The sequence below is a fragment of the Schistocerca serialis genome, chromosome 3 (assembly GCF_023864345.2).
Source record: "Schistocerca serialis cubense isolate TAMUIC-IGC-003099 chromosome 3, iqSchSeri2.2, whole genome shotgun sequence".
Taxonomy (NCBI): Eukaryota; Metazoa; Arthropoda; class Insecta; order Orthoptera; family Acrididae; genus Schistocerca; species Schistocerca serialis.
The window spans coordinates 625,483,785-625,501,978 of record NC_064640.1 but is presented as its reverse complement, the minus strand read 5'-3'; the positions used below and the strand labels follow the sequence as shown (position 1 = coordinate 625,501,978).

At 40.3% G+C, this 18,194-nt stretch overlaps 1 protein-coding gene across 7 annotated transcripts in view; it reads right to left on the bottom strand.

Moving 5' to 3' along the window:
* Positions 1 to 6,672: 6,672 nt before the first annotated feature.
* Positions 6,673 to 18,194, bottom strand: part of LOC126470513 (uncharacterized) — a 270,580-nt gene continuing 259,058 nt past the window's right edge. For all 7 annotated transcript variants that reach the window (XM_050098418.1, XM_050098419.1, XM_050098415.1 and 4 more), the window contains one exon: positions 6,673 to 7,112. In XM_050098418.1, the coding sequence (XP_049954375.1) occupies positions 6,813 to 7,112 (300 nt within the window). In that variant the 3' untranslated portion in view covers positions 6,673 to 6,812. The remainder of the gene's footprint in view (positions 7,113 to 18,194) is intronic.

The window sequence follows — 18,194 nt, the reverse complement described above, 5'->3', positions numbered from 1 at the left end:
GAGGCAACATCATCGCAACTATGAAGCACACAGCAGCACTTTCCCTTGTTCTATTACTAGAGTTACACATCAAGGTGGACAATCAGATTCAGTCCCCCCACATCTTTCAATCACCATCCTACGAATGGTGCATGAAACTGTGTGGTGAAGTAAGGGTAGAAATGTTAGATAGTGTGACAGAGTAAATGTGAATACAGCACATAAAGAGGTGGTCTTACTGTAATTTAATCTGTTAAAATTAAGTTTACATTAGATATAACCTATATTAATAGAAAATTGTTAGTGATAACGATCAGCTGATGTTTTCTTGCAACTGGTAGTATAAAGTATTGATTTAACTTGTAAGAAATTTGTAATGCCAGCTAAGATATTGAAACAGTCAGAATCCAAGGCTATGAGGAATAGAAAATTTTTTGGGTTAAGTAAAAGTGGGAGGAAGTCAAGGATACTTAAATGGTAAGGTAATGAGAAAAAGAGTAAATTATGGTATTGTCATTGAAAACTCATAAAAGTTTTAAAAACAATGGATATTGAGTGAGATGCAGCAGTGGTATGTGTTCCTACTATGATGTGCATATAAGTGTTAATAAGTTGGTACATTGAAATAATGATGGAGAGAAGGAATCATATGCAGATGGATGTGAAATTTTAGTAGACTAAGATTCCATACAAAGCCACTTTCGAACAGGAGGGTGCAAATGTGCACAAAAAATTGTACGTCGGCATGGCTGGAGTTCAGACTGTGGCATCTGGAAGCCAAGTGTAAGAATAATTAACAGTGACAAAAATAAACCATAGTTTGTAGGGATAGACATCCTTCAGTTCAGAAGGGAAAAGGAGAAAACAGTTCATCATAAAATTACAGCTTTTTGAAGTTAGGATGTAGGAGAAACTGTGCCATGCATGATTCTGGGAGTGTCTCTAATGGAGCCACCCAGTTAGGCCATTATAATATGGAAAAGCATTAATACCAAATGGTGTGGTGCAGTGATTAGCACATTGGACTCATATTCAGGAGGATGACAGTTCAAACCTACATCCAGCCATCCTGATTTAGGTTTTCCATGATTTCCCTAAATCACTTCAAGCAAATGCCAGGATGGTGCCTTTGAAAGGGCATGGCTGGCTTCCTCCTCCATCCTTCCCTAATATTATGGGACAGATGGCCTCACTATTTGTCCCCCTCCCTTGAATCAACCAACCAAAGCATTAATATTCCTGAAGTGGATTGACTGATATCACTGAAACCCAGAAAAGTTAGCAGTGGGGGATGGCAGCCCATTGTTCAGGAAGAATTTGTGGTTTCAAAATAGGTCAGACAGGCAATGCACATCAGCCCCACATCAGTGGCATAATAAGCTTTGACATTTCTCATGTCTAGTTCACAATGTCTAACCAAGTACACTCACATAGGCAGTGAAATTTATTGGTGCTGATAAACTGTATTTTGATTTGTGTTTATCTACACAGACTTAGATGTTGATAGATAATGAGCAAAGCTTGTGACGTGCATCATGCCATTACTCCAATTCATTTTGGTAAGAAGGATGATATGTGCTCACTAGTTGTTTATTGCTTCAGTGTTGTGATTGTATTGTCACTGATTACTTCTTGTTTCACAATTGCAGATTTAGATATGTTTGTGTCTTGATAAATATTGGGTTATTAATTGTAACAGCTCCTAAAGTATCCTGACATTGTGGTTTTATGCCCTGCATGGCAGAGAGCATAAATCATATGCCCGCACAGTATCATGCTGTTGTGGCAGCTTAGATTTGTGAATTTATATGCAAGTAAGTGTTTCATTGAGGGCCGTAGTGCCATGTTAATCTTAAGTAGTAACAGTCACACAAGCTCTGTGAATTCTGATAATCACATATTTAATTTTATGCAACTCATGTAATGAAAGTAGACCTACCAGATGGGAGGACACTGGGCCTCTACAATAAATTAAGATTTTACCTGATGTCTTTGCTATTAATTTATGGGTGTACCAACCTTTCCCAGAGTGTTGCTGTCTTAGATTAATTCCTCATCAGAGTGTGTATGTGGAGTGTGGAATACTGGCAACCACAATGCAGGTAAGTTTAACAGGTCAAGGAGGTGCAAAAGACCTTTAAAGACAGGACCAACAGGTATGTCAGTGATTCAACTGAGTCATGCATCTCTGTTAGGTTTCTGCTTCCTGGTACAGGCAGTTTGCTCCATAGTGTGTTGTTGGTTAGGGCTTTTGCAGATATTCTCTCTCAGTATAAACCAATGTGTTTTGTTTCGATTATCACTAAAAAGGTTACATTCAATTAACTTATAAAATGAGAGAATGTTACAGAAATGTTCCATACAGTCAAAAGAGATCCCTAAAATTACTTCAACATTATTTGTCAGAACTTCTTTATTTTACATTTTCTTTCTATTAATGTACCAACAATTTTTCCTGTCATAATGCCTGGCACCTGAGCATGGAAGCCAATGCGGTCAACAATGATACCAGAATGAGCCCTTTCTGATAGAATCATACAAGGCATAATTGTAGCTGCAGAGCACACTGAAGAGAGTTAAGTGTCAGGCACAGTCACTCTTGGTAAAATATTTTCAAGTTATGCTGTCATAGAGGACTTCAATAGCTGCAGTGCTAAATTACTGTACTGCTTAAACACTTTCTCAATTACAAATTAACTAGCAGTAGGTTCCCTAATCTTAGCTCTTGAATTTATTTATTTTTTTCAGATGATGTAAGTTTATAGATATGTAAATAAGATAGCTGCAGTTTACTTAAATGTATGGAAGAAGTGTCCTTGAAACTAAGAACATCTGAACAGTGATGCAGAGCGGCTTACTGCATCTGGACAGGTGACACAGTACAGCTGCAGAGCAACAGTGGAGCCTTGTTCCTTATATAGTAAAGTAATTTCTTTATTTACTCTATATGTGGTTGCTCTTAATATTTTATATGTTTCTGCTGATGGCAAGAATAATACGAGGTGCATTCAAGTTCTAAGGCCTCTGATTTTTTTCTAATTAACTACTCACCGGAAATCGTGAAACTGGCGTTACTTCTCGACGTAATCGCCCTGCAGACGTACACATTTTTCACAACGCTGACGCCATGATTCCATGGCAGTGGCGAAGGCTTCTTTAGGAGTCTGTTTTGACCACTGGAAAATCGCTGAGGCAATAGCAGCATGGCTGGTGAATGTGCGGCCACGGAGAGTGTCTTTCATTGTTGGAAAAAACCAAAAGTCACTAGGAGCCACGTCAGGTGAGTAGCGAGCATGAGGAATCACTTCAAAGTTGTTATCACGAAGAAACTGTTGTGTAACATTAGCTTGATGTGCGGGTGCGTTGTCTTGGTGAAACAGCACACGCGCAGCCCTTCCCGGACGTTGTTGCAGTGCAGGAAGGAATTTGTTCTTCAAAACATTTTCGTAGGATGCACCTGTTACCGTAGTGCCCTTTGGAACACAATGGGTAAGGATTATGCCCTCGCTGTCCCAGAACATAGACACCATCATTTTTTCAGCACTGGCGGTTACCCAAAATTTTTTTGGTGGCGGTGAATCTGTGTGCTTCCATTGAGCTGACTGGCGCTTTGTTTCTGGATTGAAAAATGGCATCCACATCTCATCTATTGTCACAACTGATGAAAAGAACGTCCCATTCATGCTGTCGTTGCGCATCAACATTGCTTGGCAACATGCCACACGGGCAGCCATGTGGTCATCCGTCAGCATTCGTGGCACCCACCTGGATGACACTTTTCGCATTTTCAGGTCGTCATGCAAGATTGTGTGCACAGAACCCACAGAAATGCCAACTCTGGAGGCGATCTGTTCAACAGTCATTCGGCAATCCCCCAAAACAATTCTCTCCACTTTCTCGATCATGTCGTCAGACCAGCTTGTGCGAGCCCGAGGTTGTTTCGGTTTGTTGTCACACGATGTTCTGCCTCATTAAACTGTCGCACCCACGAACGCGCTTTTGACACATCCGTAACTCCATCACCACATGCCTCCTTCAACTGTCGATGAATTTCAATTGGTTTCACACCACGCAAATTCAGAAAACGAATGACTGCACGCTGTTCAAGTAAGGAAAACGTCACCATTTTAAGTATTCAAAACAGTTCTCATTCTCGCCACTGGCGGTAAAATTCCATCTGCCGTACGGTGCTGCCATCTCTGGAATGTATTGACAATGAACGCGGCCTCATTTTAAAACAATGCACATGTTTCTATCTCTTTCCAGTCTGGAGAAAAAAAATCGGAGGCCTTAGAACTTGAATGCACCTCGTAGAATAATTCTTCTGAAAATTTGCTTTAAAATACATTTTAAAAGCACACATTACTTCTTGCATACCTCTGGACTGTCTCTTTCTTTTTTTTTTTAAGTTCATTCTTCCAAGAGAGGTATTCCCTCATATTTTCAATGAACCACTGTAATCTTGGCAGAAGCAACCCTCTGCAAAAGAATTCTACAAGCTGCTACATCATGGTTCAAGCCCTAACCACTCTGCATTGCACCTTGTTGTACAAAAACTAGTCACACATTTCTGCACTTCTAATAAAGATTAAATTAATAAAAAACTGTAAAATCAACCAGTATGATGACACAACTTCCTCTGAAGTGATAACTGAATTCAACACTGGTTAAATGTTTGATTGTGGAGTGAAGATCCTTACGTATATTGTCATTCAGTACTTGGCATTCAAAATAAAACTGAAACATAGCAGGATTGTCAATTACAAAGATCATTCCTACAGAAGGGCATTGTTGAAATGTGGGTATGCTTACATAGCTATGTTACAAATATCCTTTGCAACAAGAATGTAAATAGTGTATGTTTTCACAATATTCTCTGAATGATATCATTTAACCAAAGTGGGCCATTATTGTCTTTCATTACTCTACTTGGTAAGTATCCATCTAGTCTGCAGTTTATAACATATTTACGGTTTAACCACACCTATTCTTCATTTGTAAAATTTGAACTAAATGTTCTCAGTTTGTAACTAAAGTTTGTTGTTAGGGACTGTATATCCATTCAGCCAACACAAATACTCTTTTTGCTTTTTAGGTGTCCTTCTCTTGCATGTGAACTGTTGGTCTAGTTGTTTGAGGCAGCTGTCTGACTAACTATTCAGTATTACTTTGCAATACTCTTAGTCTGTATGGTTGGTAATGGATACATAGTTTTCTCAGTTGGTAGTGAGTAGATGAAGTCACCCCCTACTATTCATAAATGCACATGGTATTTCTGTACTATCGAGTTCAGGCTATCTTTGAATGATTTTACAAGTGATGTGTCATAACTGGGGGTGGGGAGAGGGGGGGGGGGGCTAAAAGAAACATCCCATTATTGATCAAGATCACTCAACCTCAGTTGCTCTTGACATATTAGTTTGTAGTTGGATTCATTTGAACTGCACTACGCTTAATTGTGAGGTTACATTCCACACGCTCTTTCATGCACTATGTGGTCACCTGCATAGTACTGACACAGAGCCACATTTGCAACATTTGTTTTTTTACCATATTACTCCTGCCTAAAACCAATTATACTGGCTATCTGCAGGCAGGTGTGGAGACTATCATGCCCTCTCTCAACACGTGCTCCCTTGGTAGCTTGGAGAATGTTAAGGTGGTATTCCAGTTCCCGCCCGGTGTTTCGTAACGTGTGTTCTGTCTCAATACCCACAGCAGCTTGTATCCTAGCCTTCAGTTCATCAACATCAGCAACTGGTGTGACGAAGACTCTGTCCTTGATATAGCCCCAGAAAAAAAGTCAAAGGGCGTAATGTCTGCAGAGGGGAGTAATTTCCGTATCGGTGGATTGGAAGGAACAGTCCAACACCCTGGCCAACCTGCTCTCCAGACATTATACCCCTTGACTTTTTTTTCTGGGGCTGTAACAAGGACAGAGTCTTCGTCACACCAGTTGCTGACGTCGATGAACTGAAGGCTAGGATACAAGCTGCTGTGGGTACTGTGACAGAACACGTTACGAAACACCTGGTGAGAACTGGAATACCACCTCAACATTCTCCGAGCTACCAAGGGAACACAGTTGAGGTTTACTAATGTAAGTGGTCTTAAAAGAACTAGTAACACTAACCTGTGTAACGGCATCAAATGTAACTTATTATGTCACATAGTTATTCTGTTATAAATTTTTATAATCAGGGCAAGACTTTGTGCTTACCCTGTATAATGCATCATATATAATGTAAAAATTAGTAACAAGTATACTTTTATGAATATGTAAAATGTATTTTGACAAAGCCAATTCCTTGGTAAACATGCTGAATGGCCAATAAATAAACATATTAACATATTATTCATAATGTCTTCTATCATTATTATTCTACATTATTATTGACTGTTGTTGGTTATTTGTGTTAGTAATTATGATGAAATTTCATAACTGGACCACAAGTATCCGTAGAAGCTGAGAATTTTTTGTTACAGATTTTGACACATGTACTTCTTGAGCCAATGTAAAAGAAGGCCTGAAGGCCATAATCTGTTCTGGCTAACTAACCAATAAATAAATAATAGAGTGAATTCTGAACTACTAATAGGTACATTCTGCTGATGTCATTTGAAAATATATGTAAAATCACAGATATAGAGAAAAATGAGTGAATCTGAAGAAGAGACAAGTAACTAGACAAATGATCAAAACATAAAATTGTGAAATTTTAATGAAGCAAAATATATACATAATTTCATTCATAAAAGGAAGTTGGTATTTAAACAGTATATTTAACATAAAGTGTTAACTTTTGTTAAGTAAATCATTTTCAAGGTTACTATCATATTCTATCACAAGTTTCTGTTGAGTAATTGGCTTCCCTGTAACCTAAAATGTTTGTTTTTCTATGCTCACTGACCTTCTCATAAATTTGTTTATAATACTGAGGCAAAGGAGCAACATTTGCCAACTGAGATAAATTATCAACATAATTCCATTGCAGGTCACCCATTTTGTGCTGATAACGTTCTGGCATTCCCAATGATAACCGTAGTTGTAAATCTTCAGAAGTTTCACGTTCCATTTCAGCACGAGTTGGCAATCTTAATGTGCCATCAAGCACTTTCATACAAAATTTCACCTGAAAAATTCACAATAAATATCTAAAAATTAATTAGCATAACAGAGTATAATGTGGATCACTATACTGTGTTATAAATATTTGATATAGCGTAGGTAGTCGTTCATTACGTCATCCTTTAAGATTTTTACACTGTTGTGATCATCTATTTTAAAATTATGAAAAGTAAGAAAATGGAAGAATTCTACTGTTTTAAAACTTAATTTCACTAGATTAACAGGCCAATCAAAAGACCTTAAAAGAAATAACTGATCATCTCAACAGAAGATCATCACCACTAAACTAATTCCAAAGGCTTATTACAAAATCTTTCTAGGACCACTACAAAAGCACAGCCCCATGTTAAAGTTGAAAAGTGAGAATGGCGAAATGGCACATATTAATAAAGAACATGCTAGAATTATGAGAAAAGCATTAAATGAATGCCTTGATTAACACAGGGAACTTTTAAAATTTAACATGAACATCCCAATGCAAGCCAAACATGAACACACACACATCCCCCAACAGCTGTACATGTGGAAGCAACACTCAAGGGGCAGAAAAATTACAATGATTGTCGAGAAGCCCAAGCTTTTGCAGACATCTGTAAATATCGACATGACATGGTTTGGACATCCCTACACATGGCTCTATAAAAATTTAGGTAACAGAAAAACTGGATGGATAACTGCCATAATCCACTCTCTCCACAATAAGGAGATAAGGGCAATTGAGGTAACTACAAAGTTATCTTTCTTGGACAGCACATGCAATATTTTTCCCAGTATTCTACATGGATAATTAAACAACAAGTAGAGTGAGAATCAGGTAAATACCAGACAGGCTTCACCCTCTGGAGCAGCTGTGAAGCACAAATCATTATTTTAAAATTAGTCATGGCATGTTACAAGAAACATGACAAGCCTCTAGCACTAACATTTGTATATTTTAAGAAGACAGAAGACATTAGACATCTTAAAAATGGGTTCCTCTCAAACTTAGTCACATAAGCAGAACTCACCTTAACCCACACAAAATATAAAGTCAATTTAAGAGGAGAGTTTTATAAACCATTTCTCATAACCACAGGCGTACAACTGGGTGACTGCATGTTACAACAGCTGTTCACCTGTGTGTTTAAATATTTAGTTACAGGATGGCACAAGGTTAACCTTAAGAACACTAAAATTCAAAGACACAAAACAAGATCTAGATCTACATCTACATCTACATCCATACTCCGCAAGCCACCTGACGGTGTGTGGCGGAGGGTACCTTGAGTACCTCTATCGGTTCTCCCTTCTATTCCAGTCTCGTATTGTTCGTGGAAAGAAGGATTGTCGGTATGCTTCTATGTGGGCTCCAATCTCTCTAATTTTATCCTCATGGTCTCTTTGCAAGATATACATAGGAGGGAGCAATATACTGCTTCACTCTTTGGTGAAGGTATGTTCTCGAAACTTCAATAAAAGCCCGTACCGAGCTACTGAGCATCTCTCCTGCAGAGTCTTCCACTGAAGTTTATCTATCATCTTCGTAACGCTTTCGCGATTACTAAATGATCCTGTAACGAAGCACGCTGCTCTCCGTTGGATCTTCTCTACCTCTTTTATCAACCCTATCTGGTATGGATCCCACACTGCTGAGCAGTATTCAAGCAGTGGGCGAACAAGCGTAGTGTAATGTACTTCCTTTGTTTTCGGATTGCAATTCCTTAGGATTCTTCCAATGAATCTCAGTCTAGCATCTGCTTTACTGATGATTAACTTTATATGATCATTCCATTTTAAATCACTCCTAATGCGTACTCCCAGATAATTTATGGAATTAACTGCTTCCAGTTGCTGACCTGCTATTTTGTAGCTAAATGATAAGTGATCTATCTTCCTATGTATTCGCAACACATTACACTTGTCTACATTGAGATTCAATTGCCATTCCCTGCACCACGCATCAATTCGCTGCAGATCCTCCTGCATTTCAGTACAATTTTCCATTGTTACAACCTCTCGATATACCACAGCATCATCCGAAAAAGCCTCAGTGAACTTCCGATGTCATCCACAAGGTCATTTATGTATATTGTGAATAGCAACGGTCCTACGACGCTCCCCTGTGGCACACCTGAAATCACTCTTACTTCGGAAGACTTCTCTCCATTGAGAATGACATGCTGCGTTCTGTTATCTAGGAACTCTTCAATCCAATCACACAATTGGTCTGATAGTCCATATGCTCTTACTTTGTTTATTAAATGACTGTGGGGAACTGTATTGAACGCCTTGCGGAAGTCAAGAAACACGGCATCTACCTGGGAACCCATGTCTATGACCCTCTGAGTCTCGTGGACGAATAGCGCGAGCTGTGTTTCACACGACTATCTTTTTCGAAACGCATGCTGATTCCTACAGAGTAGATTTCTAGTCTCCAGAAAAGTCATTATAGTCATACATAATACGTGTTCCAAAATTCTACAACTGATCGACGTTAGAGATATAGTCTATAGTTCTGTACATCTGTTCGACGTCCCTTCTTGAAAACGGGGATGACCTGTGCCCTTTTCCAATCCTTTGGAATGCTACGCTCTTCTAGAGACCTACGGTACATCGCTGCAAGAAGGGGGGCAAGTTCCTTTGTGTACGCTGTGTAAAATTGAACTGGTATCCCATCAGGTCCAGCTGCCTTTCCTCTTCTGAGCGATTTTAATTGTTTCTCTATCCATCTGTTGTCTATTTCAATATCTACCATTTTGTCATCTGTGCGACAGTCTAGAGAAGGAACTACAGTGCAGTCTTCCTCTGTGAAACAGCTTTGGAAAAAGACATTTAGTATTTCGGCCTGTAGTCTGTCATCCTCTGTTTCAGTACCATTTTGGTCACAGAGTGTCTGGACATTTTGTTTTGATCCACCTACCGCTTTGACATAAGACCAAAATTTTTTAGGATTTTCTGCCAAGTCAGTACATAGAACTTTACTTTCGAATTCATTGAACGCCTCTCACATAGCCCTCCTCACACTACATTTCGCTTCATGTAATTTTTGTTTGTCTGCAAGGCTTTGTCTATGTTTATGTTTGCTGTGAAGTTCCCTTTGCTTCCACAGCAGTTTTCTAACTCGGCTGTTGTACCACGGTGGCTCTTTTCCATCTCGTACGATCTTGCTTGGCACATACTCATCTAACGCATATTGTTCGATGGTTTTGAACTTTGTCCACTGATCCTCAACACTATCTGTACTGGAGACAAAACTTTTTTGTTGAGCCATCAGGTACTCTGAAATCTGCTTTTTGTCACTTTTGCTAAACAGAAAAATCTTCCTACCTTTCTTAATATCTCTATTTAAGGCTGAAATCATCGATGCAGTAACCGCTTTATGATCGCTGATTCCCTGTTCTGCGTTAACTGTTTCAAATAGTTCGGGTCTGTTTGTCACCAGGAGGTCTAATATGTTATCGCCACAAGTCAGTTCTCTGTTTAACTGCTCAAGATAGTTTTCAGATAAAACACTTAAAAAAATTTCATTGGATTCTTTGTCCCTGCCACCCGTTATGAATGTTTGATTCTCCCAGTCTATATCCGGCAAATTAAAATCTCCACCCAGAACTATAACATGGTGGGGAAATCTACTCGAAATATTTTCCAAATTATCCTTCAGGTGCTCAGCCACAACAGCTGCTGAGCCAGGATTTCATTTTTGAGACATCTAATAAGACACCAGGACACTGAATCATCAGGAGACATCCAATTACCATGTCTGAGCCTGCTTTAACCGTGACCTTCACCCAAATTATTTCACATTTCGGATCTCCGTCAATTTCCTTTGATAGTATTGCACTTCTTATCACTATAAACACACCTTCCCCTTCACTGTCCAGCCTGTCTCTGCGGTATACACTCCAATCTGAGTTTAGGATTTCATTACAGTTTACGTCTGGTTTCAGCCAACTTTCTGTCCCTAGTACTATATGGGCATTACGACCGTTTATTAATGAGAGCAGTTCTGGGACCTTTCTATAGATGCTCCAGCAGTTTACTATTAGCACATTAATATTGTTATTCCCTGTTGCATTTTTCCCACTCCTACCTTGCCGCGTCTCAGGAGGCATCTTGTCGAGCCTAGGGAGGGAATTCTCTAGCCTAAAAAACCCACATGTGCACTCCACACATATTCCGCTACCCTTGTAGCCACTTGCGGCGTGTAGTGCACGCCTGACCTATTCAGGGGGACCCTACATTTCTCTACCCTATAGCAGAGGTCGAGAAATTTGCACCCCAGATCTCCGCAGAATCGTCTGAGCCTGTGGTTTAAGCCTTCTACTCAGCTCCAAACCAGAGGACTGCGACCGGTTCTGGGAACAATACTACAAATAGTTAGCTCAGATTCCACCCTGCGAGCGAGGCTTTCCGCCTTCGCCAATTCCGCCAATTGCCTGTACGAACTGAGGATGACCTCTGAACCCAGATGGCAGGAGTCATTGGTGCCGACATGAGCAACAATTTGCAGTCGGGTGCACCCAGTGCTCTCTATCGCCGCCGGCAGGGCCTCCTCCACATCTCGGATGAGACCCCCCGGCAAGCACACAGAGTGAACACTGGCCTTCTTCCCCAACCTTTCCGCTATTTCCCTAAGGGGCTCCATCACCCGCCTAACATTGGAGCTCCCAATAACTAATAAACCCCTCCCCCTGTGTGCCTGCTCGGACCTTCAAACAAACTGCTCGGGATTTACTGACAGCCTTGTTCTTATATCCAAAAACATTCAGGAAACCCAATAAGAAGTTAAATTTCTACACAAAATATAGCAGAAAATCAGGCTGAAAATGTTCTTTGAATAGCAACAAAATTAAAACACTACAAAAAATAGTTATTAACCAGAAATAAATATTCAAGTGAAACCATGTTCACAACAATTAACACAGCAGAAACAGACTGACTACTCATGATAGAAAGAAGAATAATCATAATGTCTATAATCAAAAAATGCCAAGAATACTATCAATGGAGACTAGGAAATTGAACTGATAATGAGCACACTCAGGAAAAAAGGATTTCATTCTTGAGACATCTAATAAGACACCAGGAAACTGAATCATCAGGAGAATAACAGAAATTAGAGAACAGTTAGAGCAACATTAGATGGAAAAAAATGTTCACATGTATGTGAATTCCTAAGGGCCCAAACTGCTGAGGTCATCGGTCCCTAGATTTACACACTACTTAAACTAACTTATGCTAAGAACAACATGCACACCCATGCCTGAGGGAGGAATCAAACCTGTGGCAGGAATGGCCATGCAATCCGTGACATGGCACCTCTAACCGTGCATCCACTCTGTGCGGCCTGTAGATGGACTGTGGAAATCAAGGAACATATGAAGGAAGTACAAATTACAAAAGATGATTTAAAAAACAAAACAGACAGAACCAAGCAAATCAAAGAGAAAGAAAATAGACTTCAAACTATGATCAAAAAATAGACAATGGGAAGTGTGATCGCAGATGGAGAAAGGAAGTTGAGATCTGAGAAAATGAAGTAGAGCTCAGGCAACAGGAGACTGACAAAATCTTTTTGTAAAAGTGGCTAAGATGGCACAAAGAAGGCTACAAAATGTAAATAAATAAACTGTAAATGCCTGTTTTGCATGACAGCCATTATAATTGTACACAACTATGTACCCTTCAATCTGAAACTATCAGCAATAATGCATTCACTTTTTTAAAAATCCATAGATGGGCATAGGACTTTTTTCCTAATAATCAAAACATATGAGGCTCTGAGAACCATATGTGCCCAAAGTACAGAAACAAATTTTTGAGAAAAATACACTGATGGAAAAAAATTACACCACCAGTCAGGAGTTTTGGAACACAAACAGAAGTTGGTAGGCATGTTTCTACATCTGAAAGCTAATGTCTATTAAAATTTCATGCCAGATGCATAAGAGTAATGCTACTAGCACCACTATGAGGATGCAAATCATGTTTGGTTTAAATACATGCTGTAATGCTCATGTGCATTAATTACCTTTGAGATTGGACATCGTGAGTTGCTTTTAGTCAAGAATGCTTTAAAGGTAACAAAGATGCCATTATCAACACCTCACTGAGTTTGAATGAGCTCATGTAATAGGGCTAAGAGAAGCTGGATGTTCCTTCTGTGATATTGCAGAAAGATTTGGCAGGAACATAGCCAGATGCCCTGTAGCATGCATTCCCCTGACCTCAAACCACAGGTATTTGCGACGTCAGTGGTGTCAAGCAAGAGCTCGTTGGAGGGCAGGGAGGAGGCCTATTGTGTCTTCTGATTAAAACTGTTTGCCTTGGTGCCACTGATATCTGTGTGTTGGTTAGGAGGAGGCCAGTTAAGCACTTGAAGCCAGCCTATCTGTGTGCTAGACATGCTGGACTTACAACTGCAGTTATCATCTAGGGTGCGATTTCATATGACAGCAGGAGCACTCTCATGGTTATCCCACACACCCTGACTGCAAACTTGTATATCAAGCTGCTGATTTGACCTGCTGTGCTACCATTCATGAACAGCAGTCCAAGGGCTGCTTTCCAACAGGATAATGCTCACCCACATACCATTGTCGTAACCCAACATGCTCTAGAGAGTGTTGACATGTTGCCTTTGCTTGCTCTATCACCAGATGTGTCTCCAATCAAGCACATATGGGACAACTCCAGCGTCATCCACAAACAGCATTAATCATCCCCGTATTGACTGACTCAGGCACAACACGATGGAACTCCATCCCACAAACTGACACCTGGCACCTATACAACACAATGCATGTACATTTGCATGTTTGCATTTAACATTCTGGTGGTTACGCTGGTTATTAATTTACCAGCATTTCACATTTGCAGTGACTTATCTCACACTTACATTAACTCGTTACCCTGTGATGTTAATATCTTACATATGTTACATCTACAGCTACGTGATTACTCTGCTGTTCACAATGAAGCGCCTGGCAGAGGGTTCAATGAACCACCTTCAAGCTGTCTCTCTACCATTTCACTCTCGAATGGCACATGGGAAAAACTAGCACTTACATTTTTCTGTGCGAGCCCTGATTTCTCTTATTTTATCATGATGATCATTTCTCCCTATGTAGGTGGGTGCCAACTGAATGTTTTCACAATCAGAGGAGAACACTGGTGATTGAAATTTCATGAGAAGATCCTGTCGCAACGAAAAATGCCTTTGTTTTAATGATTGTCACTCCAATTCACGTATCATGTCTGTGACACTATTGCTCCTACTATTTCATGATAATACAAAATGAGCTGCCCTTCTTTGTACTTTTTCGATGTCATCCGTCAGTCCCACCTGAAGCAGATCCCACACCGCACAGAAATATTCCAGAATAGGGCAGACAAGTGTGGTGTAAGCAGTCTCTTTAGTAGAGCTGTTGCACCTTCTAAGTGTTCTGCCAATGAATTGCAGTCTTTGGTTTGCTCTACCCACAATATTATCTACGTGATTGTTCCAATTTAGGTTATTTGTAATTGTAATCCTTAAGTACTTAGTTAAATTTACAGCCCTCAGATTTGTGTGACTTATCACATAATCGAAATTTAGCTGATTGCTTTTAGTACTCATGTGAATAACTTCGCACTTTTCTTTATTCAGGGTCGATTGCCACTTTTCACACCATACAGATATCTTATCTAAATCATTTTGTAAGACGTTTTGATTGTCTGATGACTTTACAAGAGGGTAAATGACAGCATCATCTGCAAACAATCTAAGATGGCTACTCAGATTGTCTCCTATGTCGTTCATATAGATCAGGAACAATAGAGGACCTATAACACTTCCTTGGGGAATGCCCAATATTACTTCTGTTATACTCGATGACTTTCCGTCTATTACTACAAATTGTGACCTTTCTGACAGGAAATCATGGATCCAGTCACACAACTGAGGCAATACTCCATAGGCACACAGTTTGGTTAGAAGACACTTGTGAGGAACGGTGTCGAAAGCCTTCAGGAAATCTAAAAATATGGAATCAATGTGACGTCCCCTGTTGATAGCACTTATTACTTAATGAGTATAAAGAGCTAGTTGTGGTTCACAAGAACGATATTTTCTGAATCAGTGCTATGTGTCAATAAATCATTTTCTTTGAGGTACTTCATAATGTTCGAATACAGTATGTGTTCCAAAACCCTACTGCAAATCAATGTTAGTGATATAGGCCTGTAATTCAGCCGATTATACCTACTTCCCTTTTTGGGTATTGGTGTGACTTGAGCAATTTCCCAGTCTTAAGGTACAGATCTTTCTGTGAGCGAGTGATTGTATATAATTGCTAAATATGAAGCTATTTTATCAGCATACTCTGAGAGGAATCTGACTGGTATACAATCTGGACCAGAGGCCTTGCCTTTATTAAGTGATTTAAGCTGCTTCGTTACACCGAGGGTATCTACTTCTATGTTTCTCATCTTGGCAGATGTTCTTGATTGGAATTCAGAAATATTTACTTTGTTTTCTTTGGTGAAGGAGTTTCAGAAAATCATGTTTAATAACTCTGCTTTAGTGGCACTGTCATCAGTGACTTCACCATTGTTATCAGCCGTGTAGGTATTTATTGTGTCTTGCCACTGGGGTGCTTTATGTATGACCAGAATCTCTTTGGGTTTTATGCCAGAGTTCGAGACAGAATTTCGTTGTGGAAATTATTAAAAGCATCTCGCATTGAAGTACGTGTCATATCTCAAACTTGTGCAAAACTTTGCCAATCTTGGGGATTTTGCGTTCTTTTAAATTTGGCACACTTTTCCATTGCTTCTGCAACAACGATCTGACCCATTTCGTGTACCATGGGGGATCAGTACCATCACTTATTAATTTACATGGTATATATCTCTCAATTGCTGTCGATACTATCCCTTTGAAAACATTCCACAACTTTTCTACACTTATGTGATCAGATTGGATGGAGTGAAGACTGTCTCTTACAAAGGCATCAAGAGCATTTTTATCAGCTTTTTTAAATATATATACTTTGTGTTTCTATTTTATGGTTGTAGGTGTTACGGTATTCAGACTAGCAGCAACTGCCTTGTGGTTGCTAATCCCTTTATTCGTCACAATACTCACTATTTGTCCAGGATTATTTGTTGCTAAAAGGTCAAGTATTCTTTCGCAACCATTTACGCATTGAGTGGGCTCATAAAGTAATTGTTCAAAATAATTTTCTGAGAAAGCATTCAGTACCATTTCGGATGACATTTTATGCCTGCCGCCGGCTTTAAACATACAATTTATCCAGCATATCGAGCAACTGCCTTGTGGTTGCTAATCCCTTTATTCGTCACAATACTCACTATTTGTCCAGGATTATTTGTTGCTAAAAGGTCAAGTATTCTTTCGCAACCATTTACGCATTGAGTGGGCTCATAAAGTAATTGTTCAAAATAATTTTCTGAGAAAGCATTCAGTACCATTTCGGATGACATTTTATGCCTGCCGCCGGCTTTAAACATACAATTTATCCAGCATATCGAGGGTAATGTTCAGCAACTATATCTTCTGAGTCGGGGGGTCGGTAAATCGATCCAATTACTAGTTTATTCTGATTGTCAGGTATAACCTCTACCCATGCTATTTCACACGAACTATCTACTTCAATTTCACTACAAGGCAAACTACCTCTGACAGCAATAAATACTCCTCCACCAACTGTATTTAATCTATCATTTCTGAACACTGTAAGATCATTCGAAACAATGTTGGCTGAACTTATTTCTGGCTTTAGTCAGCTCTCTCTACCTACAACTATTTGAGCTGTGCTTTCTATTAGGGCTTGGAACTCTTGTTCTTTCCCAACACAGCTATGACAATTTACAACTACAATACCAATCATTTCTACAACTACCTTACTGTGTTTTATCTACCCAATTTTAGACGGACGTCCCTTCTGTGGTTCCCTGAGACCCTCTAACCTAAAAAACCACCCAGTCCCTTCCACCCCCCCCCCCCCCCCCCGCTACCCGTTAGCCACCTCCTGTGTGTAGTGGACTCCTGACCTATTAAGCGGAACCCAGAAACCCACCACCTGATGGTGCAAGTCAAGGAATCTGCAGCCTACATCTTCACAGAACTGCCTGAGCCTCTGATTCAGACCCTCCACTCAGCTCTGCACCAAAGGACCACAGTCGGTTCTATCGATGATGCTGCAGATGGTGAGCTCCACCTTAATCTCGGAAGCAAGACTGACAGTCTTTACCATTTCCGCTACCCACCCAAAACCAGACAGAATCTGCTCTGATCCAAAGCAACACACATCGTTGGTACCAACATGAGCCACCACCTGCACATCCGGAATGACTCCCCCTGGAATTCAGAAGGAGTGCACACTGTCTTCCTTCCCCTCCTTGGCAGACATGTTCCTAAGGGGCCCCATTACACGCCTAAGGTTGGAGCTCCCAACTACCAGCAAACTCACCCTCTGTGAATGCCCAGACCTTGTGGGCTGAGAAGCTTCCTCTGGAACAGGATGGACGACTGCATCCAGACACATTGTCAGCCACAGATAATGCCCAAAACCTGTTCGTCAAACAAACCATGGAGGCCCTACGATTGGCCCCTCAGAAAGTTTTTCACTGCCTGCCAGACTTTGGAATGATCTCCCACTTGACTACGGGTGAGGGGTCAACCTCAGTGCAGGCAGTACCCGGGGCGGCCACAGCAGTGGACCAATCGAAGGACACGTGGGACATGCTCAACATCCCTCACACCCGCACGTACGATCCCCAACAGTGACGCCCGTGTGACAGAAGCCAAAGCAGCCTGGAGCTGTGAGCGAAGGGTTGCCAACTCAGCTCGCATCTGCACACAACAGTCACAGTTACTATCCATTACTGCAGTCATTCCTGTTAGAAGCTCGTAAAAACATGTAACAAGTGAATTGCGTAGTCGCCTTATTAGTAGCAGGAACTAGCAGTGCACTCTCGCTGATGGTCTAACTGACACTGAGCTGTTACAACCAAACAAACAAAAGCCTGTACAATACGAGGGTCGATACAATGGTCAATAACAATGGCCTACCTAGACAAATATATTCCTGAAATTTCATAA